This window comes from Procambarus clarkii, chromosome 17 (assembly GCF_040958095.1).
Source record: "Procambarus clarkii isolate CNS0578487 chromosome 17, FALCON_Pclarkii_2.0, whole genome shotgun sequence".
Taxonomy (NCBI): Eukaryota; Metazoa; Arthropoda; class Malacostraca; order Decapoda; family Cambaridae; genus Procambarus; species Procambarus clarkii.
In genome coordinates this window covers 46,876,517-46,900,662 of record NC_091166.1, presented here as the reverse complement: position 1 = coordinate 46,900,662, position 24,146 = coordinate 46,876,517, and the positions used below count along the sequence as shown (strand labels likewise).

General features: G+C 41.3%; 1 protein-coding gene across 3 annotated transcripts in view; it reads left to right on the top strand.

The window, feature by feature from the left end:
- LOC123772493 (uncharacterized) overlaps positions 1–24,146 on the top strand; it is a 73,246-nt gene that overhangs the window by 20,739 nt on the left and 28,361 nt on the right. For 2 of the 3 annotated variants that reach the window (XR_011228912.1, XR_011228913.1), the window contains exon 5: positions 351–416. Coding sequence is in view for 1 of the 3 variants with exons in the window: in XM_045765713.2 (XP_045621669.1) it covers positions 351–416; positions 6,938–7,503 (632 nt within the window). In the remaining 2 variants the exon portion in view is untranslated. Of the gene's footprint in view, positions 1–350; positions 417–6,937; positions 9,130–24,146 lie in introns of those variants that run through there. The other variant, XM_045765713.2, reaches the window with a different exon arrangement.

The following is a 24,146-nucleotide window of genomic DNA, read 5'->3' as shown; positions in this document are numbered from 1 at the left end:
GGCCCAACCCAAAAAAAGGTGTTTTGTTAGATTCAGTGCTGGATTTTTACATTTGAATGACCATTTTCAGATTCAGATTCAGATGTTTATTCAGGTAAGGTATATACATACAAGTGATGTTACATTAATGGATTGATATATAGATAGAGCTAGTACATACAATGCCTAAAGCCACTATTACGCAATGCGTTTCGGGTTTCGGGCATTTTGATAATTAAGTTTTTCTTTCAAGTTTTTTCTACTCTTTACATATTATTGACTCCACAGATAGAGGATTAAGGTAAACTTTATTTATGGGAGGATTTGTATCCAAAAGATGCATTTCTATAATTGTATTTATATTTTTGCAGATCACAGTGCCTCATCAGCCAGCTCCAGTCACACTATGGAAGAGAAATCTTCACCTCAAATACTGGGTTAGTAAAGACATACTCAAATTTATTTAATGTGTGCATGTACACACCTGTGTGTGTACGTCTAGGTCCAATCACTAGTTAGCTTTCTCACCAACAGATGATAGCCCTGATGACTTGAAGGACCCAGTCATCCACCCTAGACATTAATCCACCGGAGTGTTTATACTCTGTCCTCCAGGTGTCTTGGTACTCTGCAGCACCAACGTTTCAGCTAAATAATTACCCAAGTGTAGTTACAGGATGAGAGCTACGCTCGTGGCGTCCCGTCTACCCAGCACTGTCATATAACGCTTTGAAGCTACTGACGGTTTTGGCCTCCACCACCTTCTCGCCTAACTTGTTCCAACCGTCTACCACTCTGTTTACAAAAGATAATTTTCTTTTCTCTGGCAGCTTTTTGTTAGTTTAAATCTATGACCTCTTGTTCTTGAAGTTCCAGCTCTCAGGAATTCTTCCCTATCAATTTTATAGATTCCTGTTACCATTTTGTACGTAGTGATCGTATCGCCTCTGTTTCTTCTATCTTCTAGTTTTTGCATATTTAATGCCTCTAACCTCTCCTCGTAGCTCTTGTCCTTCAGTTCTAGGAGCCACTTGGTGGCATGTCTTTGTACCTTTTCCAGTTTGTGCTTCTTAAGATATGGGCACCATACAACGCTGCATATTCCAGCTTTGGTCTAACAAAAGTCGTGAACAATTTTTTTAGTATTTCGCCATCCATGTATTTAAAAGCAATTCTGAAGTTAGAAAGTGTAGCATAGGCTTCTCGCACAATGTTCTTAATGTGATTCTCAGGTGTTTTCTATCTAGAACCACCCTTAGATCCCTTTCTTTGTCAGCATTCTTTAAAGATTTCTTACACAAAGAGAAATCTTTAGAGAATTCTGACAAAGAAAGGGATCTAGGGGTGGTTCTAGATAGAAAACTGTGTTGGCCAACCCTCGACAGCTCTCTTGTGCAGGAGCCTGTGGTTGTTTTTCTTTTTGTCATGTTCTGGGGTTTTCCCTGTGGCTTTCCCTCATGGGACTATTTCTGAGGTCATGCAAGCTCCTCAGATTCTCCTCTCTTTTTGTGAGTCTCCCAGCTGTGGTCTGAGTAGCCTTGCTTCAACCTTGTATTTTGAGGCCAGGGACCTTATCTTGGGGCTGGTTCTGGCTTTGTTTTATGTTCAGGTCCAGGGGTCTCGCTGTCTACCAGTAGTTTCTCTGCTTTTAACTTTTTTTGCATGCGTGCTGCTGTTCCCAAGCGCACTAGTGCCTCCCTTTTTGCCTCAGACCCCTCCCTTTTTTTGGGCCTGTGGAGGCTACTAGTCTTCTGCCATGGTTTGTTTGTCACATCAGGAATTGTGGGTTTACCTTAAGCTTGCTGTTGTGGGGTACATCTGGCTCTTGCAAGTTTTTTTGTTTGTCACCTGTGAGATGGGCCTGTATTTTGGCTCTGATTGCTGGGGTGTGGCTGTAATTACTAAAGTGTGGTTGCACTTCTATGCAGGGGCAGCTGTGGCAGTCTAAATTTTTTTGTTTAGCCCCTCTTAGTGTAGGGGCAGACTTGCATTGGGCTCACTTAGTCGTCGGCTGGCATTGCTCTAGTGTCTTCACGAGTCTGCCTGATCTTTGTTTTTGTTCTTTTCTTCCTTTCTGATTTCAGGGGTGGATTTTTTTGCAGGTGCTTAGGGCAGTTGCCTCTGCCTTCCTGCCATTGTACCTGGTGTGCTGTGGTGTGGTCTTTTTCTGTTTTTTTCTCTAGCACCGGCTGTTTGGAGCTTGCCGACTACTAGTTGAGGTGGCCATTCTGTGACACTTGGGCCTCAGGCAGTGGTGCTGTCCTCATTGTAGGCCTTCTCTAGTGATGTTACTTGCATTCCTCTTCTCAGTGGGCTGCCTCTTGAGGTTCTTCGTCAGTCTTTTGGGGGTTTTGGGGCTGGCAGACACGCTGTGGTGGTGCTCGAGTGATTGTATGTTGTCTAGCTTTTGCCTGTGTGGTTTTCTTTCTGGGCTTTGCTTTGGCTGTGTACACTTTTCCATTTCTCCAGGATCATCCTGTTTGCATTTAGTGGACCTTTTGGACCCTGCCCTGTAGGTTATTGTGTTTCTGCTGCCCTCTTCAGTATTTGAAGTTTGTTCTGCATCCTTGTCCTTCTGTGCTCACCCTGTTCTGGTCACCTCGGTTCTCGGGTAGGCGTTTGTGGCTGGTACTCCCTTGGGGTTATAATCAGTAGGATTTTCCTTCGGTGGGTGCTCATTTTGGTTGTGCAAGTTGGCAGTGGTTTTAGGGTGCTCTTGCTGTGCTTTTGTATTTCTTAGGGCTTTTTGGTCCAATTTTCCCCTTCACTCTGCCTGCACTCTAGTGGTTCTTCTTTTCCACAATGATAGTTGATTCTCTCTTTGATTTAGGGCTGGCCTTAGTTGTTGCTCAGCTTCTGTTTTTTTTTGGTTACACATCATATATGCACTTGTAATTACTTGTGTAGTTACAGGAAGAGAGCTACATGATAGTTACAGGTTCCAGATATGCTCCAGCCTGCCTTCCAGCATTGTTAAGGTGCTTTAAAATTAGATAGTTTTGGTCTCCACCTCCTCCTCACCTGTTCTACCATTTTATTTGCATAAATGAACTTTTCTAATATTTTTTTGTTGGCAGCTTTATTTTTCTTAGTTTGAATTAATGTCCTCCACTTGAAGTATGAGCTTAATTTTTTTTTTTTAAATTTTGTAGATTTATGATACCAAATTGCATGAAGTGTTCATATTACCTCTTTCTTCTATCTTCTAACTGGTATTTTGAATACCTCTAACCTCTCCTCATAGCTCTTGCTTTAGAATTTTTGGAAGCCATTTAGTTGCATGTCTTTGTCCCTTTTCCAGTTTATTGATGTGCTCCGTGATATACGGGCACAATGCAACCACTGCACATTACACTCTTGCTCTCGCAAAGGTTATGAACAATTTCTTTAATATTTTGCCATCCATGAATTTAAAAGTAGTTCTGAAGTTGGAATAGTGTAACATAGGCTCCTCACACAATGTTCGTGGTTGTCCTCAGATGTTCTGTCCAGTACCACCCTTAGATCTCTCATTATTAGAATTTTTTTTTTTTCACACTTTGTAGGTTGTGTGGGGCCTATTACAGTATCTCCTAATCCCACAACCACAACTAGGCGAGTTCATTCCATAATGTCATTTATTCACATTAAATTCCATTTGCTTGCAAAGTATACTTTGCAGGCATAGCTTTTGGTGGAAGGAGGAAAGACTCATGGTAACACAAGCACCATATTGTCTCCTGACCTCAAATGGGCAGCTAAGGAGCTTTGTCAAAATAAGAATATAGCTCTCAGGAGAAGTGATAAATTGTCAATATACATAATCCTCAAAGTATGCTCTCACAAGTAATGCCCGGCCTCGGGCCAGGCTTGGGGAGTAGAACTGCTCCCAGAACCCCATGAAGCAGGTATGAATGAGAAAATAAACCTCATTCTATCTGATCAAACTAAATTTGAAAGGTTCAGTAAGGATACAACTGCCAAACTGAAAACAAAAGTAAACAGTGGTTGAAACTGTGTTAATGTCAAAATGTCTGGACTTCACCCACAAAAACCTACTGGAGGGTACAAATCTGGACATGCATATGGAACTGACAAGATCCACACACCTGGAAACCCACTTTGACCAATCAGCCAGATACCTTCGGTCTCGTACAGACTGGCTAAGTAACTTGACTCCCTAACTCCATATGTGCCATATGATTTCACCCTCAAGTCTCTAAAGAAATTTTTTTTACTTACTGAGGGGCCACAGGCATCGGGAATGAGTTTCTCTTGATATTGAGTATTCACCAATATTGCTGCCGCTTTAGAAGCTATCCGCTCTTGTCCCATCTCCTATAAAAGTATTCCTTATTCCAACTTTTACCCGGTTATTCATTCCTCCATCCTTGCTCGTTGGCAGCGTTGTTGGTCTTCTGTAGTTGGTAACAAACTCTGTACTCTTAAGCGTAGTGTCCCTGTGGCCTTCCTCCTGCCACCGTAACAGGTGGTGGGAAACTGCTTTAGCAAGGTTGCGGATTGGCCATACTAGCTTAACTCACGGTCACTTAATGGAGCGCCGCCCTGCTCCTTATTGTCCAAATTGCGTTGTCCCTCTTACAGTCGTGCATATCCTTGTTGTGTCCTGACTTCCAGGACGAGCGTGTCTCTTGCTTTCCGACTGTCCCTCGCGGTCACTTGTCCCTCGATAGAATTCTTTGTGAACCTCCTGCCACCGCAACCGGCGGTGGGAAATGGCTCTAGCACAGTTGCGAATTGGCCATACTCAACTCATCACTTAATGGAGCACTGCCCTGCTCCTTATTGTCCAAATTGCATTGTCCCTCTTAGTCGTGCATATCCTTGTTGAGTGTCCTGACTTCCAGGACGAGTGTCTTGCTTACCGACCGTACCTCGCGGTCACTTGTCCCTCGATATGAATTCTTGGTGAATCGGATACTTTTGATATCGTTCTTATGCGTTTGTTCTCGTATTGGCATCCTTGGTGATATTTAGCGCCCTCTGATTGTTTTGCACATTTGATGGTGCTACATAGCCTTCCTGGTTTGGTGCCTTCTTTTGATAATTACTTGCTTTCTTCCTTAGCCCTGATGGGCGAATGTATAAAAAAGTAGGTGATGCTATGGGTTCTGCTTTTGGTGTCCTATTTGCTAATTTTTACATGGGGTTCCATTGAACAGAAAGCCATTGTTGAAATGGACCTAAAGCCGATTGTACTGTATACCATGGATATCTAGGCCACATTCTTGCAGGTTCCTGATATTGAGTACGTGTTGCGGCTTAAGGATGCATTTGAGCGATGTTCTGTGATAAGATTTATATAAGAGAGTGGAGGTAGGCTACCTTTCCTAGATGTAATAGTCTTGGAAATGAATGGTGGCATTCACATGGCAGTCTACACTAAGGAAACCAACATAGGAGTGTGCCTTAATGCTAAAATGTGAGTGCCCTGATAGGTACAAGTACTGGTGTCAATACCTATGTCAACTGCGCCTTCAGAAACACATCCAGTTGAAAGCAAGTCAATACTGGGTAGTATAACAGATGTCAGAGAGATCTGGAAGGTAAAAGGAAGGTGAACCGACGTGCCACCTCAGACGAAACATAACCGTTTATTACTGACCCCTACTATTAAAATATTCTACAGGAGCTACTTCTCGGAGTAGCACTTATAATAATAATAATAATAATAATAATAATAATAATAATAATAATAATAATTTTTATTTAGGCAAAGGTACATACATAAAGAGATTTTACAAAGTTTGTTGGCTTTATAGATAGGAGCTAGTACATACAATGCCTAAAGCCACTATTACGCAAAGCGTTTCGGGCAGGAAAAAACACTACTGACTAAAGCTTCACTTCTCAGTGAAGATCCACTTCTCAGAACTACTACTACTATCAAACAGAAGAGGATTCTGAAAAACATTATTGATAGAAATGTGACCCCTACTAACACCAACTAAAAGATTGAATTTATTATATATTGTAAGAGCAAGAAGACTGTCAACTTGCTCATGGGAAAAACTCTCCTGACACGAAACAAAACCTCCTTGGAGATAAATGCCTTCACATGCCCACTTGGGGACTGTCGGCCCCAATGAACTCGATATACCCATATAGGCAAGACAACAACATCCCTTTCACGTCACCTAAGCATGTATGAACGGCAAGGCCTTATCAAGAAACCTCTCTTTATACATGACCAGATAATCCCCAGACATGTTTTAGTGGGCCAGCCATAGGCTTAGGGCCCTGCAGGAATTTTCCTGAGAAAACAAAAAAAATTTCAGACATGGCAAGGCATTATACATCTAGCAAAGCAACTATCAATAACCACCTAACTCCAAGTTATACTACCATCTTAGAGAACATGAAAGAAACATACAATATATTGCCCCGGTCATCATGGAAATGAAAGGTTAAGCTGCATTTGGTCTATTGGCCCATAGGCAAGGTGCTTCTACACCTTGTTCCAGGCTGTACATCCGGCAGCATAAAAACTTGTAACTATTTAAACTCGGCCCTTGATAATGTTGATGAGGGTCAACGAAAAGCAACTCTTAGTGCCAGTCCTTAATAAAATTGTAAAATGAACTTTGGAGTTAATTTTTCAACTTCTCAAGTGTATAAAAACAAGGAAAATAGAGAAGATTCAATGTTAGAATCATTTATTTTGCCCCGTCATGTTTAATAATCTACAAGACTGCTACCAAAATATACTATATGTGTATTAGTTTAACAAATTAAATTGTGTGTGATTTTGTTGGATCCTATTGGCAGTTATCTTGTCCATTTTAATGGTAAATAATTTTAATTCTGCTGTACATTAATGTCCAATTTTATTTTTAATTTCTGTATCTAATGAAAAGCCCAGATAATGCAGTGCCAGACAATGCACTAGCATTCACTGTATAATTTATAAAAACACTAAGTTAACTTACAAGCTGTAATACAGTACCTGTATTTGCAGAATCATTAGTGTCGAGGAAGGATGAAGGTATCACAGCAAGGCTATTAAATGGCAAGAATGGAATGTGTGGAGAAACCTGCAACTGTGTGATGGAGGACCAGAATATAATTGTAAAAGGACCATGTGATGCTGACGAGTGTGAGGCTGATCCGAGTATTGAAGTGAAGTGTTGTCAGGATGTGGTGATATCCGAACAAAATTTCACAACTTGTGCATGCAGGGCTGAGAATGACTTGAGTTTCAGTGATTGTAGAATGGAGGACAACCATGATAAGCTGGATTGTGCAGCAAGTTCCATAGCAGCTTCAAGGTGTGTAGCTGATAGTAAGATGATTAAAGATTCTGAAGTGGAAAATAGTCTTAGTGTGCTGAATTCTATTGAAAGTTTCACAAAGGCTCCTTTCAAGTGTTACGTTTGTGCATGCTCGATTTTAAAGGAATGGAATTCGAATGCACATTTAAAGATTTGCATGGATGAGAAGCATTTAGAATGTGAAACGTGTGGGCAAAAGTTTTCAGGGTTCGGGGCCTTATGCAATCACTTTTCATGTGCCGCTGCTGTTTAAACTGAAGATAGATATAAGTGTTCCTTTTGTAATCATTCATTTTTATGAAATAGCAGTCAGAAAAATCACGAACACATTCGTTGCCAAACTGAAAAGGTGCCATGTTGTCACTGTGAACTAAACTTCTCAGATATGTTAGATGACATGCACGAAAGGTTCACTCACAGAATGAACTTTTTAAATGTTTTGTGTGGTGTAAAATACTCTACCTCAAGCTATTTACAAAGGCATGTGAGAGAAGTTTATAGATTACTCTCTTCAGTTTTCAATCTATGGCCATAAATATGCTACCATATTGGGCTTGGAGACATGACTCGCTATGGGAAGCCATAGTTATTAACGTGTTCATATTGCTTCTCGAGGTTCAGCAGAAGAACCCATCTTGATAGACATCTTTCTCTTCGATGAATAGTTAAGTAGTTAAGCAGCATCAGTGTTCAGATTGCAAGATGAAATTTTTTTATTTCAGTGATCTCCATAGGAACCAGGATGTTTTTAACTCAGACCATTCAAGTGTTCAGAATGTTGGCTCACATTAAATAGCCAGGGGTGCTTGGACAGAAATAAAAGAATATATGCTGGAGAGGGTTGGAGGAGTATGTTGTGTGGTGAAACTTTTATGATAAGAACATTTATAAAATAATTTGTGTACAGATTCATTCAGGAGACTCTGGATAATGCACGAGATAGTGTGCAAGATTTTTTTTACTTCGTATAATAGAATTAAGAAGTTACATGTACAAGCTCCAAGAAAATAAAATTTCTTAATAAAACCCACCCTCTTGAAGCTCTGTCAGTAGTTTCTCATAACCAGCAAAATTATTTACACCACGAGAACAAATCTGTGACTATGATTGCAGAAGACTCTGTGAATCATGTCTAGAATTGATGTATTCATAATTCTCAACAATACATATATCACAGGAATTCATACAGTATTTAAATTTGTATTGCCATCTGTAGCGAGAACACTAACTGTGGGAGAGAGTGATGAAAAAATTGTTGACCTTGTAGATGTTGACAGCTCGGATAATGCTTCAGAAAAATTAGAAAGTTCACTTTTGCAAATAGTAGGAGGTTGGAAAAAGTTAAATGAGAAGGTGATGGAGGCCAAAACTATCAGTTGTGTCAAAGTGCTATATGACTGCTAGGAAGATGGGACTCCACCTTATCTACCTTACCTTGTGATGATTTCGTGGCTCGGCGTCCCCCGCAGCCTGCGCCTCAGCCACAAACGTAACTCTCATCCTGTAACTACACTTCAGTAATTACACCTGGGTAATTACATTTTCAGAGCTCTTACCATGAACAGTAAATGGCTGCCCAACCATAATTTTTTACTCCTAATCTGGGTAGATACATTGGTATGCAACAAAAAGGCAAGCACCATGTGTCTGTGATTATCCCCATTTGTAAAGTTTGAATCATGTTCCATGGAAAAAAAGATGGCGCTTTGTGGTTTTCAATATCTTGGCCACCAAAGTTAGCAACATGTAAACTTAGGCAATATTGTACAATACAATGTACTGTGTGTAATGGTCAAATTGCTAGTGTGTAATTTAAAGACTTAGGCAATACCAACTCTGTCCCCAGACATCACTCGGTACCCCTACTCAAATCTCTGAATATGTTAGACATTAAGTCACTGCACATTCTCTCATGTGTATTATACATATATAAAACGCTAAACTGTAATCCCAATCCTGACCTCAAAAGCTTCATAGAAGGTTGTAACAGAACCCATGAGCACCACACCGGAAATAAATACAGTTTTGATATTCCTAGAGTACGACTTGATCAAACTAGAAATGCTCTACAAATCAAGGGACCCAGATTGTGGAATGACCTTCCCAACCATGTTAAAGACTGTACCTCTCTCAACCAGTTTAAGATTAAAACGAAGCTATACCTAATAAATTCCCTGTAACCTACCTTACCCCTCTAATGTCATCCAATGTCTGTTTTTTTTTTTTTTTTAAAGAGCGCTGTTTGTCGACAGAATTGTATTTGTGCTGCTTTTTCAGCTATGTTTTCTTAACATGTTTTCATTTTACTCTTTATGCTCAATTAGTATTAAGCTTTAGTCATTTAAGTTTTTTATGCCCGAAACGCTTTGCGTAATAGTGGCTTTAGGCATTGTATGTACTAGCCCTAACTATAAATCCACCACTCTTTGTAAAATCTCTTTTATGTATGTACCTTACCTAAATAAACATTTTTATTTTTTTATTTTTTTGACAGACACAAAGTACTGTACTTCACATCAATGAAGTAACTTGTCTTTTGAATATTGAATATGCAAAACAAATTTTGCTTAAAGAAAAAAAAATAATCCAGCTTGTTGCTGCCGTGAGGGTGGGTGGGGCTGGGTGGGTGGGCGGCTGCCGGAGTGTGATGCTTCTTGGGGGTCCTCTGTCCTTTTGTAGCCTTGTGCTCTTGCTGCTGTCCTCTCTAATTATGCTGGACAACTTTTCCTTCTGTTTTGTTTTTCTCCCTCTTCTCCTTTCTCATTGTCATTCCCCCGCCAACCTTTTGCCTGTTTTGATTCTTTTTTCGGCCTTCTTTTATTTTGACATCCGGGTGTTTGGGGAGGCATACTCTTGCACCCGTAGAACTGTAGTACCCAACGTCTTGAACAAGGGTACTTGAACTTTTATTGTCAATCCTCCTCTTGTCACTGAACCCGATCTCGACGTACTGATGGTTCTTAAGGTGGCGTTTGTGGGGCGTATACTCACGATGCACCCCTTGGGGGCCCCCGGCATGATCGGCAATAGCTTCTTGTTGGGTGTCCTGCCTCTAATTGTGGCTCCATTGTGGGTGTGGGGGCACATTAGTGAATGAAAGTATTATCTCGTTTTTTATGTCGGATAATGTTTCTCTTGTACCTTCTCAGGCTCGTGGGGTGGGTGACCAAGCCCCCGAGTCGGACTGTGTTGGAAGACCAGGCCCTGTAGCCCCCGCTGCATTGGGCCCCGACCTTGCTCCTCCTTTGACCCTCCTGACTACTCCCCTCAGCTCCCCTCCCTCCTCTGACGGAGGGTCAATTTCCCAGCCCCCAGTGGTGACCACCTCTCCTCCTGGCACGGCTCCGTCTCTCATTGTGACTACTGCGCCTTTTACCCCCCCTCCCCCTCACTCTGGGGGTTCTCAACGCTTTCCCCGCCACGGCCGCACTCCCACGATTCCATCCCAAACTAATACTAATACAACACATTGTTTGGTCCCGCTACATGGGCTAAATACTTTGATCTCCACCATCTAGATTCTCCTTCTCCCGACGATTTCTCCCTCCAAAAACACCTTGTTGATTCAGTAGATGCCTCTGTTACTTTTAACTTCACCAGTTACGGTACGAGTGTCATTGCTGCTGCTCCTCAGGATGCAGCTACTTACTTAGCCATTTTGTCCTGCATTGGGGAGACCCCTGTTCGGGTCTCCAAAAATGCTCGGTTAAATGCCAGTGTTGACACAGTTCTCCTCCCACATTGTGTTGCAACTGGTGTTAGGGACATCAAAGACTGCCATGAGGATACTAAACATCTTCGAAGCTCAAGGCCATTCTGTCCTCCAGGTGGACACGTTTACTCGACCCCTCGCTGTCGTCCCCATCAGCCCCTTCGAGTTGTAAAAATCACCTTTGATAGTAGGGCCCTTCCGCCCTCTTATTATTCTTGCCGGTGCCAAATGCTCCGTTCAGGAGTACTGTACATTCCCTCTCCTAGACTTTGCAATAAGTGTTAGAAGTTTGGGCACGGTGTCCTCAAGTGCACAAGTTCTGTGTATCTATGCCCCATGTGTGGGGACAATGATCATTCTAAGTCCGAGTACACTTCTCCCCAGGCTCGCTGCCTCAATTGCGGTGAGGCCCACCCTGCCTTCTCGCGCTCGTATATGCACTACAAACTCGAGGAAGCTGTCCTCAACTTGAAACACCGTGATCGTCTGACTTTTCCTGAAGCGAGACGCCAGGTTCGTCGTCTCACCCCTTTCGCGGGTGTATCCTACACTCGCGTGTTGCGTTCTACCTCTCCTCATCCTTCCCACCTTCCTCAGTCTCACAACCGTTTCCAGGCCTTAGACCCGAACATGCCCTCCACCACCTCCCCTATTCCTTTGCGTCCTGTCCCGAAAGATCTCCCTCCTGGTTCTTCATCTGGAGTTTTTCCCCTTCCTACCCAGCCCATCATGTCTGTCTTCTTTCCCATCTCCCCCACTCTTTCTTCTCAACCCTCCTCCCCACATTCTTCCCAACCCTTCCCCCAGTCTTTTGACCCTCCACGCCGTCTGTCCAGGCCGATGTCCATCCTCCCAGCAATCTTAGTGTTGTCCGCTCCCGTTCCTCTTCTGCTGAGACCATTGAGTCTGTCGCCCAGTACGTTGTTACTGGAACGCCTGTCTCTTCGAGTCGGAAACATAAGCCTGGCTCCTCTCCTTTCCTTCCTCCCCTGCGGGTAAGAAAGTATCGCTTTCTTCCTCGCCCCCTCCCATTTCAGTGGTCGGGCCCCCTGTCCCAGATATGGAGGTTTCTGTTGCTCCCGATTCCCTCTCGGTTGCTGCCCTTGCCGAGGTGTACTCCCCTGATTTCTGCCTCAACCCCCCCCCCCCATCCCTCTCCAGCTGTTCTTGACTGCCCATCTCGGTTGTCTCCTCTTCCTCCGGACCCCGTCAGTCCGCCTCTGGTCTGTCCTCCCACTCCCTTCCCTCCATCCTTACTAAGTTTACCCATTTCCCCTAACCCTGATTTTGCTGACCCTGATCCTGACCCTGAGATTCTTTAATAAACTGTGTTCTTCTTTACCTTTGTTTATTGTTCTCCGTTACTGTCCTTTCTCTTTGGTAATGTCTATTCTTCAGTGGAATATTCGTGGATTTTATGCCAACTTCCATGAACTCCAACTTCTAATTACACAGTTTTTACAACTTTGTGTTTGTCTCCTGGAACCAAGGCTTGGTGCTCGTCCTGGTCATTTTATGGTTACTGTATTTCTTTCTTTCACCCCAGCCGGCCCATAACTCTACTGCTCTCCTAATTCGTTCTGATATTCCCTTCGTCCCCCTACTTCTTTCGTCACCTATTCATTGTTCTGCTGCCCGTGTTTTTGTGGGTAAATGGTGTACAGTCTGTTCCATTTATCTCCCCCCAAATGTCCCGCTTTCCCTTCCTGATCTTAAGCACCTCCTGGACTCCTTGCCAGAACCGGTGCTCCTTTTGGATGATTTCAACTGTCGGCATACCCTCTTGGGTGATGTTCTGACATACACCCGAGGCCGCCTTCTTGAACTGTTCGTCTTCACTTCTCTATCTCTTCTGAATTCTGGTGAGCCCATTCATGTGGACTCTCGGACTCGCACCCTTTCAAAAAATTCAAATTCAAATGTTTATTCAGGTAAAGTACATGCATACAAGGGGTGATACAAATATTGATGAATTTATAGATAAAGCTAGTACATACAATGCCTAAAGCCACTATTAAGCAAAGCGTTTCGGGCAGGAAAACACTAAAGACTAAAACTTAATACTAATTGAGATTAAAGTATAAAATGTGTTGAGAGAAAAAAAAAAGGGGGAACATGGCAGAATAATAGCAAAAAATACAATTTGGACGACAAACAGCATTGTTTAAAAAAATAGCAAACGTGGGTTGACATTATAGGGGTAAGGTAGGTTACAGGGAGTTAATTAGGTAGTGCTTAGTTTTTATCTTAAACTGGTTGAGAGAGGTACAGTCTTTAACATGATTGGGAAGGTCATTCCACATTCTGGGTCCCTTGTTTTGTAGAGCATATCTACTTTGATTAAGTCGTACTCTTGGAATATCAAAACTGTGTTTGTTTCTGGTGTGGTGCTCATGGGTTCTGTTACAACCTTCAATGCCTCTCCTCTCCTTCCTCTCTGCCTCTCCTCCTTCAGTACCTCTCTCAACCAGTTTTAAGATAAAAACGAAGCACTACCTAATAAATTCCCTGTAACCTACCTTACCCCTCTGTTGTAACTCATGTATGTTTTTTTTTTTTTTTTTTTTTTTTTCAAAACGCTGTTTGAATGTAATTTTCTGTAATAATTTGTAATTGTATTTGTGCTGCTTTTTCAACCATGTTCCCCCTTCTTTTACCTCTATTTTTATTTGTTCTCAACACATTTTATTCTTTTTACCCATTAGTTTTAAGCTTTAGTCATTAATGTTTTTCCTGCCCTGAAACGCTTTGCGTAATAGTGGCTTTAGGCATTGTATGTACTAGCTCTATCTATTAACCCAACAAACTTTGTAAAATCTCTTTATGTATGTACCTTACCTAAATAAACATTTATTTATTTATTATTTTAATGAAGCTTTTGAGGTCAGGATTGGCATTACAGTTCAGGGTTTTATATATGTATAATACACATGAGAGAATGTGCAGTGACTTAATATCTAACATATTCAGAGATTTGAGTAGGGGTACCGAGTGATGTCTGGGGCCAGAGTTGGATATTGTCCTAATAGCAGCTTTGTGTTGTGTAATTAGAGGACGTAAATGATTTTGGGTAGTAGAACCCCAAGCACAAATACCATAGTCCTTTCCTGTCCTTTGTCTTGATCTTTCTCTCTGCTCGTCGTCCCTTTACTTAGATTTCACGTGGCAGGTTCTTGATGACCTCCATAAGTGATCATTTTCCCATCCTCGTTTCCTTTTTCTATTTTTACCCTCCCCTTTTCTTCCCTAGGTGGCAGTTTGCCAAGGCTGACTGGAACCTATTCACCCTCTGTGCTACTCTCTCTGACCTCTTCCTCTTTTCCTCGCGCCGCCCTCCTTTTTCATGACAGTCTTCGACACTGCCCTCCGCTCTGTTCCTCGCTCTACCTCCCGAGGCACACGGAAGTGCATTCCCTGGTGGAATGCAGACTGTGCTCGGGCTGTCCGCTGTAAGCCTGGAAGAAACATAGACGCCGGCAGACGGCTGATTCTTTTTTGTTTCAGAAGGCTAGTGCGGTGGCCCGTTGGACCATCCGTGCAGCTAAACGTGAGAGTTGGAAATCTTATATTTCTACCATTACGTCCGAAACTTCTGCTGCAGATCTGGAAGATCTGTAAGATTGCGGGTAAGTTCGTTACCTATGTCTCGCTGGTTCTCCATCTCTGTGGTAATCTTGTGGCAGACCCAGTGTAGGTCGCGACTGAACTGGGTTCACACTTTTCTACTGTTAGCTCTGGTTCTCATCTTGCTCAATCCTTCCTTCGTAAGCCTGTTCTTGAATCTCATCCCTTAGATTTCCACACCCATCTCCGTCTTCCGTATAATGATCCTCTCTCTCTCTCTGAACTTCAGTCTGCCCTGGCCCTCTGCGGATCTATGGCAGCGGGCTCAGTTAACGTTCATTATGAGATTCTTCGCCATCTCCCTCCGTGCACGTCTCGGTCTTTACCAAGTCTGTATAAACAGGTCTGGGACTTGTCAGTCCCTGAGGACTGGCTCGATGCCGTTGTACTCCCTATTCGAAAACCAGGGTCTCTCGGTACTTCCCCTGGTTGATACCTGGTTGATGGGGTTCTTGGAGTTCTTCTACTCCCCAAGCCTGGCCCGAGGCCAGGCTCGACTTGTGAGAGTTTGGTCCACCAGGCTGTTGCTTGGAGTGGCCCGCAGGCCCCCCACATCCATCACAGCCCGGTTGGTCTGGCACTCCTTGAAAGAAACAATCTAGTTTCCTCTTGATGTCCACTGTTGTTCCGCCAATATTTCTTATGCACGCTGGGAGGGTTCTACGTCCCTACGGACTTCCGCCCTATTGCCCTCACGGGTTGTCTGCAAACTCTTTGAGCGTATGGTAAATGTTCATCTGATGTGGTTCTTGGAACACCATCACCACCTCTCTCCTTCTCAATTTGATTTTCGCAAGTGCTGTAGCACGACTGATGTCCTAGAGAACTTGGAGGTCTATATTCATACTGCTTTTGCTGCGAAGACCTCTGTTGTTGCTGTCCTTTTTGACCTGGAAAAGGCTTATGACATGGCTTGGAGATACCATATTCTGTCCCAGGTTCGTTCTTTTGGCCTTCGTGGTAATCTCCCTCTCTTCCTCCAAAGCTTCCTCTTTCATCGTTCCTTTAGTCGGGCTTGGGGCCACTCTCTCTGCTTCTTTTCGGCAGTACGAAGGTGTGCTCCAAGGTAGTGTTTTGAGCACTACTCTCTTTCTAGTTGCTCTCAATGGTCTTCTTTCCTCTCTCCCTTCTGGCATCTTTTCCGCTCTTTATGTTGATGAACTTGCTCTTTGCTGTCGAGGTGATGATTCGCCTCTCCTTCAACAGCGGCTTCAACTTGCGATTGATACTGTGTCATCTTGGGCCACCAATCATGCCTTCCAGTTCTCTATAACCAAGACTTGTGCTATGACTTACTCGGAAGCGGGTCGTTCTTCGTCCCTCTTTGTCGCTTTATGGTCATCCCCTTGTGTACAAAGATTTCGCGAATCTTTTGGGGTTATTCTTTGTCACTCGTTTGTCCTGGTCGCCCCATATCTCTTACCTCCGAATTGAATGCTCTAAAGCCCTTAACCTCCTTAAGGTTTTTTCCCATACTTCTTGGGGTGCAGATAGGTGCATGCTTCTTTATTTGCACTACTCTCTTGTCCTGTCTAAACTAGATTATGGTTGCCCTGCATACACTTCTGCTTCCCCTCCTCCTCTTCGCCGTCTTGATCCTTTGCACCACACTGGGTTGCGCCTCAGCTCTGGTGCCTTTCGTTCCATTCCTACCCTCAGCTTATACGCTGACACTGGCTTCCTCTCTCACCATGACCGTCGGGATCACTACCTGTCTTCGCTATCTTGCACGGTCCTTACAGCATCCTCACTCTCGCCTCTTGTCGTGCTTTGACTTTTACCCCTCCTGTGATTCCTGTTCCTCTTCACCACCTTCCTCCTGCTGTCCGTTTGTTTCGCTTAAAAGATTCTCTTTCGGTTAGTCTTACCAGTGTTTCTCCTCGTATTGTTCCGTCCTTGCCCCCTTGGAGGGTCCCCCTTCCCAAATTTTGTACTTCCCTGATCTGCATGACTAAAACTTTTACCCCTCCTATGGTCCTGAAACATCTCTTCCTTGAGCACTTTAATTCACACTCCCACTCCGTTTCCATTTTCACCAATGGGTCTAAGTCTGCTGACAGTGTGGGCTACACTGTTGTTTTTCCTGACTATGCTTATATGTGTCGTCTCCCTCCAGAGGCTAGCATTTTCACAGCAGAACTTTATGCTATTCTCTATGCTCTTTGTCTCCTGCTTTCTCGTTGTCAATCCTCCTTTATGGTGGTAGTTGTCTCGTTGTGCCCTCATGGCTTTGAGGTCCTTTAATCCGGTCCACCCGGTGGTTACCGAGATTCAACATTAGCTGTTTCTTATCTCCAGTAAATTTAAGTTGGTAGTTTTGCTGGGTTCCCAGCAATGTTGGTGTTTCTTTAAATGAGCGTGCGGATGCTGCCGCTAGGGAGGCTATCCGCTCGTCTCATTTCCCCCAAAAGTATTCCTTTTTCCGACTTTTATCCGGTTATTCATTCCTCTATCCTTGCCCGTTGTCAAGGTTGTTGGTCTTCTGTTGTTGGCAACAAACTGCGTACTCTTAAGCATTGTATCCCCCCGTGGCCTTCCTCCTGCCACTGTAACCGGTGGTGGGGAAACGGTTCTAGCACGGCTGCGTCTTGGCCATACTCGCTTAACTCACGGTCACTTAATGGAGCGCCGCTCAGCTCCTTATTGTCTAAATTACGTTGTTCCTCTTACCGCCGTGCATATCCTTGTTGAATGTCCTGACTTCCAGGATGAGCGTGTGTCTTGCTGTCCGACCGTCCCTCGCGGTCACTTGTCCCTCAATAGAATTCTAGGTGAATCGGATACTTTTGATATCGTTCGCCTTATGCGTTTTTGTTCTCGTATTGGCATTCTTGGTGATATTTAGCACCCTCTGATTATTTCGCACTTTGATGGTGCTACATAGCCTTCCCGGTTTGGTGCCTTCTTTTGATAATTACCTTCCCTTACTTCAGGTATAATCACCGATTATAGACCATTACTACAGACCATTACCCCACATTTCTCTTAACTAACATTAACAAACCGCCTCTAGAGACAAGGGAGTTAAGCTTTAGGCTGCACAATGAAGCTGCTATAGACAATTTTATAACTGCTGCTGCTAATATCAACTGGGAGTCCGAGTTAGGTAACATAGGGGACATCAACCTAGCAGTGCAATCTTTTATAATATTTAGGTAAGGTACATACATAAAGAGATTTTACAAAGTTTGTTGGGTTAATAGATAGAGCTAGTACATACAATGCCTAAAGCTACTATTACGCAAAGCGTTTCGGGCAGGAAAAACATTAATGACTAAAGCTTAAAACTAATGGGTAAAAAGAATAAAAATGTGTTGAGAACAAATAAAAATAGAGGTAAAAGAGGGGGGAACATGGTTGAAAAAGCAGCACAAATACAATTACAAATTATTACAGAAAATAATTTTTCTTCAAAAAACTTTCAGCCTTTATAACACCCACTGTCCTATGCTTACGAAACAAGTCACAACCAAAAGGCTTAACAATCCTTGGCTTACAAAGAGAATACTTAAATCCATTAATAAAAAACAGGACCTTGAGAGGTAGTATAGGTTAGGAACCATCTCCAAAGAATTCTCAAAGAATTACTCGTTACTGCTATCTAAAATAATTAGACGAGCCAAAACTAAATACTACGAAGATATATTTACCCAAATAAAGAGCAACATTAAAAAAACTTGGAGCACAATTTCACAAATATTGGGATCAAAGAAGATTTTAAATAAACCAACACTCCTGTCCAATAACGATGGTCAGCTTTCAGCCTCTGATTCTGCTATTGAGTTCAGTAGGTTCTTCTCTTCCATTGGGTCATCCCTTGCAAATGATATTCCATCTTCCAGTACTGATGTTAAGGACTATCTTACAAGTAACTATCCACAGTCTCTGTACCTAAAGCCTACAAATTCCACTGACGTTAATGAGATTTTTTTATTTTATTTTATTTATGCATATACAAGAATGTACATAAGGAATGTGAGGATACAAATATGGTAATTACAGTCTTGTAAAGCCACTAGCACGCGCAGCGTTTCGGGCAGGTCCTTAATCTAAGAAAATTTTATGGAGGTAAATACTTGCAAAATTTATAGACAAAAAATGATAACAGTTACATGAAATGAAAAAAAGAAGATGAGAGAAAATTGTAGGTACAGTATAGGTAGCTAAGATTGATTGCAATGACAGCTTGAATGGTAGTTGACAAAAATTGGTAGTCACAATACAGCATATGGCTAGCACATAAAAGAAGACAGCAATGAACACAATGATAAGGTTGTTTGATATTACATAAAAATTAGGAGATTGGGTAACACTAGGTACAGAGCAAATTTAAAGCTCAGTGTAGGAAACTTAAGAAGATGAAGTTAGGTACTTTTTGGTTTTGCTTTTAAATAAGGCAAATGTTTTACAGTTTTTCAATTCACTAGGGAGTGAGTTCCATAGACTAGGTCCCTTAATTGCATAGAGTATTTACACAGATTAAGTTTGACCCTGGGGATATCAAAGATATTTATGGGTCCTATTACATCTGTCCAGGGAGAGTTTCAGAGCATGGTTTGCATTTAAGAACAGGGTTTTGTAAATGTAGTTGACACAAGAGAATGTGTGGAGGGAGTTAATATTTAGCAAGTTTAGGGATTTAAACAAGGGAGCTGAGTGTTGTCTGAAAGCAGAGTTAGTTATTATTCTGATAGCAGATTTTTGCTGTGTGATGATGGGCTTAAGGTGGTTTGCAGTGGTAGACCCCCATGCACAGGTACCATAATTAAGATAGGGGTAGATTAGTGCATAATATAGTGAGAGGAGAGCAGAGTTAGGAACATAATATCTGATTTTGGAGAGTATACCAACTGTCTTAGAGACTTTCTTAGTTATGTGTTGAATGTGGGTGCTGAAGTTAAGTCTCTTGTCTAGGAATAGGCCAAGAAACTTGCCATCATTTTTATTACTGATGTTGATGTTGTCTATCTGTAGCTGAATTGCATTTGATGATTTGCTTCCAAATAAGATGTAGTAAGTCTTTTCGATGTTTAATGTTAGTTTGTTCGTTGACATCCATAAGTGGACTTTTTTTAATTCATTATTCACAACATTATTTAGTGTATGTGGGTTGAGGTTTGAATAGATAAGGGTAGTATCGTCAGCAAACAATATAGGTTTGAGAATATTAGACACATTAGGCAGATCGTTTATATATATAAGAAATAGAAGAGGTCCTAAGATGCTGCCCTGTGGCACTCCAACGGTAATTAGTAGAGTGGAAGAAGTTGTATCATTGATGGTTACATATTGGTGTCTGTCACTAAGATAGGATCGGATGTAGTCAAGGGCAAGGCCTCGGATTCCATAATGCTGGAGTTTAAGTAAGAGGTAGTTGTGATTAACAGTATCATAGGCTTTTCTTAGGTCAATGAAGAGTCCAATCGGAAACTCATTTTTATCAAGGGCTGAGTAGATAACGTCAAGGAGACTAATGATTACATCGTTGGTGCTCTTTTGGGACCGGAAGCCATACTGGCAGGGGCTGAGTATGTCGAATTTTACGAGGTAGGAATAGAGCTGTTTGTAAATAATTTTTTCAAATATTTTTGATAGAATGGGTAGATTTGATATTGGTCTATAATTGTTTATGTCCGACGGATTGCCTCCTTTATGGACTGGCGTTACTCTTGCTTTTTTGAGGATATCAGGGAAGGTGTGACACTCTAGATTTGTTGAACAGTAGTGCTATGGGTGGGGCAAGGGCATGGGAGGCTCTCTTGTACACAATGGTTGGAATTTCACTGGTGTTCCCTGCCTTGGTTTTTAGAGAGTGTATGATGGACACAACATCTGCCGGGCTGATTGGTGAAAGGAGAAGAGAGTTTGGATAGCTGCCTGAGAGATATGTGTTAATATGTGTCTGAGTCTGTGGGATTTTACTGGCAAGATTAGCACCAACCGATGAAAAGAAACTATTAAATTCATTTGCCATTTCTAAATCAGTTGACGGTATATCCCCATCCTTGTAGAGTTTTATTTGGTTATGTGAGTGTTGTTTAGTTCCTAGGATACTAGAGATAGTTTTCCAAGTGCTTTTCATGTTGCCTTTTGCTTCATTGAATCTATTCACATAATATGCAAGTTTTGCCTTTCTTATGATACTGGTAAGCATTGATGAGTACCTTTTAGCTACTTCCTTTGAAACTAGGCCAATCCTCACTTTCTTTTCATATTCATGTTTCTTGTTGATTGAGTTGAGAATGCCACTTGTGAGCCATGGATTGTTTAATCTTTTGTCAGTTACTTGCTTGGTAAGAAGGGGACAATGAAGGTTGTAGAGGCTTAGAGTTTTGGAGAGGAAGAGGTTAGCTAATGAATTTATATCATGGGTATTATTGAATTCAGAATCCCAGTTAATATTGTGAAGTGCCTCTGTAAGATTGTCTAAAGCTGATTCACTGTGTAGCCTAAATGAAAGTTTCTTGCTTTTTGGTGGTGTTATGTCCATGTTCGCTATGAGAAAGGTAGGATAGTGGTCAGTTGTTCTGTCGTAGATTATACCAGATACAAGGGGAGCTGTTATGTTAGTCCATATGTGGTCCAAGGTAGTGGCTGATGTTTGAGTGACTCAGGTAGGTTTGGTGATTGTGGGGATTAGCATACAGGAGTTCATGCTGTTAAGGAAATAGTCAACTTGAGAGCAATTTTGTTGACCCAGGTCAATATTAAAGTCTCCTCCCAGAATGATGTGGTTTTTGTTGAGACTGTTGTTTATAATAAGATTCCTTAGGTTGTCTGAGAAAGAAGCTATGTTAGTATTGGGAAATCTATATATGGCTCCAATAGTCAAAGAGGATTTAAGGGATTTAATTGTAAACTGAGCAAAAGTATATTCACAGTAGTCATCTCTGTCACTAATAACACTGTTGCACATAAATGTATCTCGATAATATATAGCTGTGCCGCCACCGTTTTTATTAGGCCTACAGTTATGAATGGCTTTATAACCAGCTAAGTTGTAGAGTTGGGTATAGTCTTTATTTAGCCAAGTTTCTGTTAAAATAATGAATGATAGGTTAGTACCTAGTGCTGTGAGTAATGCATTTAAATCGTCAAAATGTTTACCAAGTGATCTAACATTTTGGTTATAAACTGATAGGTGCTATTTTGAAGTTTGTTTTTAGCCTGGTGTGCTGTGAAATACTTGCAATAATGATGATCAATGTGCTGGTTGGTGTAGATATGAGACAGAAGATTTTGATCAGGATCAATATCAGTGTGCATAGAGATGCAGAGGGATCACGATACAAGATACACGATAAAGCAAAACACAAGAATAAAAGCAAATACAATAAAATAGTAACAATTTAGAAGTAAAATAAAGATCCAATAGATAGCCAGGGAGGACACAGAAGTTTCATAAAATAAAAAACAAAAAATCAGTAGAGACTGACAATATAAATGTAAAATAAAAAATAATAAAAATAATAATCATAAAAAAATGATCTTGAAGATAATTAGCTTAGTAATGGTTAATTAAAATCCTATAATTGGTATGAACCTAAGAAAACAGTGAGCTCAAATTGATAATTCCGAGAGAAAAAAAAGAAAAGAAAAAAAATGACATGTAAATCTAATTAAATCTTGAAATTTACTCTAATATAAATCTAAGTGTAAAAATAAACAGGGTGAGAGTATATTCATGTGGAAGATTTTACTAAGATACTGAGGTAGATGCTTATATAAACAATTATACTGTTAATTAATTCCAATAAATGATTATAAGAAACAAATACCAAGTTATTTTAAGTAACAGGGTAATAAAAAGCCCTAGGTTTAGTGACAAGGGGATTAACTAAGAACAAATAATTAAGAGTATAAAACAGGCAAAGATGACAAACAAAAAAAAAATAAAATAAAAATAAAATTAACACCTTTAGAAAGGAAAGGCAGAGCTTAAGTACACTTTGGTTGTATGTGAGACTACAAATTATGTTCTGGTTATTCAGCTGATATCCCACAGTCATCCAGGAAAGAAGTGAGGTGTGCTTCAGTGGTTATGACATAAGTTTTTCCAGAGTCAGTCTTCCTAGCTATTATTTTACCATCGCGCACAAAACAATGTTTAATAGCAGTGGATCTTTTGCAAATTCCACGTAGTTTAAATAAGAGATTTTGTCTGAATCTGGTAAGACATTCGTTCACATAAACATTGGATTTCCTAGCGACTGCAGCAGTGATAAGATCTGACTTGCGGGAGCAGCTATCTAACTTCACACGTATCTTTCTGTTGTTTGTACCAGATGATTTGGTACCCACTCTATATCAGATAATCCACCCACCCACTCAGATAATCCTTTCCCTTAAAACCAAGTCTAGTGCCCTTGAGGAGATACCAACTTTAATTTACAAAAAAGCCTCCAGATCTTTAGCCCCTTCTATTGCATTGCTCTTCAACAAGTCACTTGCACTCCAAACCTTTCCAGATATTCTAAAAAAGCAAGAGTAACCCCTGTCCACAAATGTGGTGATCTCTCAGATGTTAACAACTACAGACCTATATCAATCCTGCCGAACTTGTCAAAAATATTTGAAAAACTAATCTACAAGCAGCTTTACTCTTATCTAGCCAAACACAATATACTTAGCTCTTGTCAATATGGCTTCAGACCCAAAAAAAGTTTTAACGATGCACTTATTAGTATGATTAACTTGATTCATGCAGCTCTTGATAAAAATGAGTTCCCTGTTGGGTTATTTGTGGACCTGCGGAAGGCTTTTGACACTGTCAACCACCAAAACCTTCTTCGTAAATCACATCATTATGGAGTCAGAGGACACTCCCTGCAATACCTAAAATCTTACCTTACTGACAGGCTCCAGTATGTTTCTGTGAATAATTCAATTTCTCCCACCCTACCCATCAACATTGGTGTTCCTCAGGGCAGCATACTTGGCCCTCTCCTCTTTCTCATCTACATTAATGACCTTCCAAATGCCTCCCAATACCTCAAATCAATTCTATTTGCTGACGACACAACCTTCATTTACTCCAGTCCTGACCCCCATGCTCTAAATGCCACAGTAAATACTGAGCTAAATAAAGTCCATCTTTGGCTAACTGCCAACAAACTCACCCTTAACATTGACAAAATTTTCTATATTCTGTTTGGCAATAAATCCTCTAATCAAATAAATCTCAGAATTAACAATACCCAAATTTGTAACAAATTAGATGGCAAATTCCTTGGCGTTCTCATTGACCCCAAGCTGAATTTCCAGGGACACATTCTAAATATATAAAAAAAAGTTTCAAAAACTGTTGGCATTCTTTCTAAGATCAGATATTATGTACTCCGCCATGCCTTGGTGACGCTCTATTACTCCCTCATCTATCCATATCTCAACTATGGTATTTGTGCTTGGGGTTCTACTACCCAAAATCATTTACATCCTCTAATTACTCAACACAAAGCTGCCATTAGGACAATATCCAACTCTGGCCCCAGACATCACTCGGTACCCCTACTCAAATCTCTGAATATGTTAGATATTAAGTCACTGCACATTCTCTCATG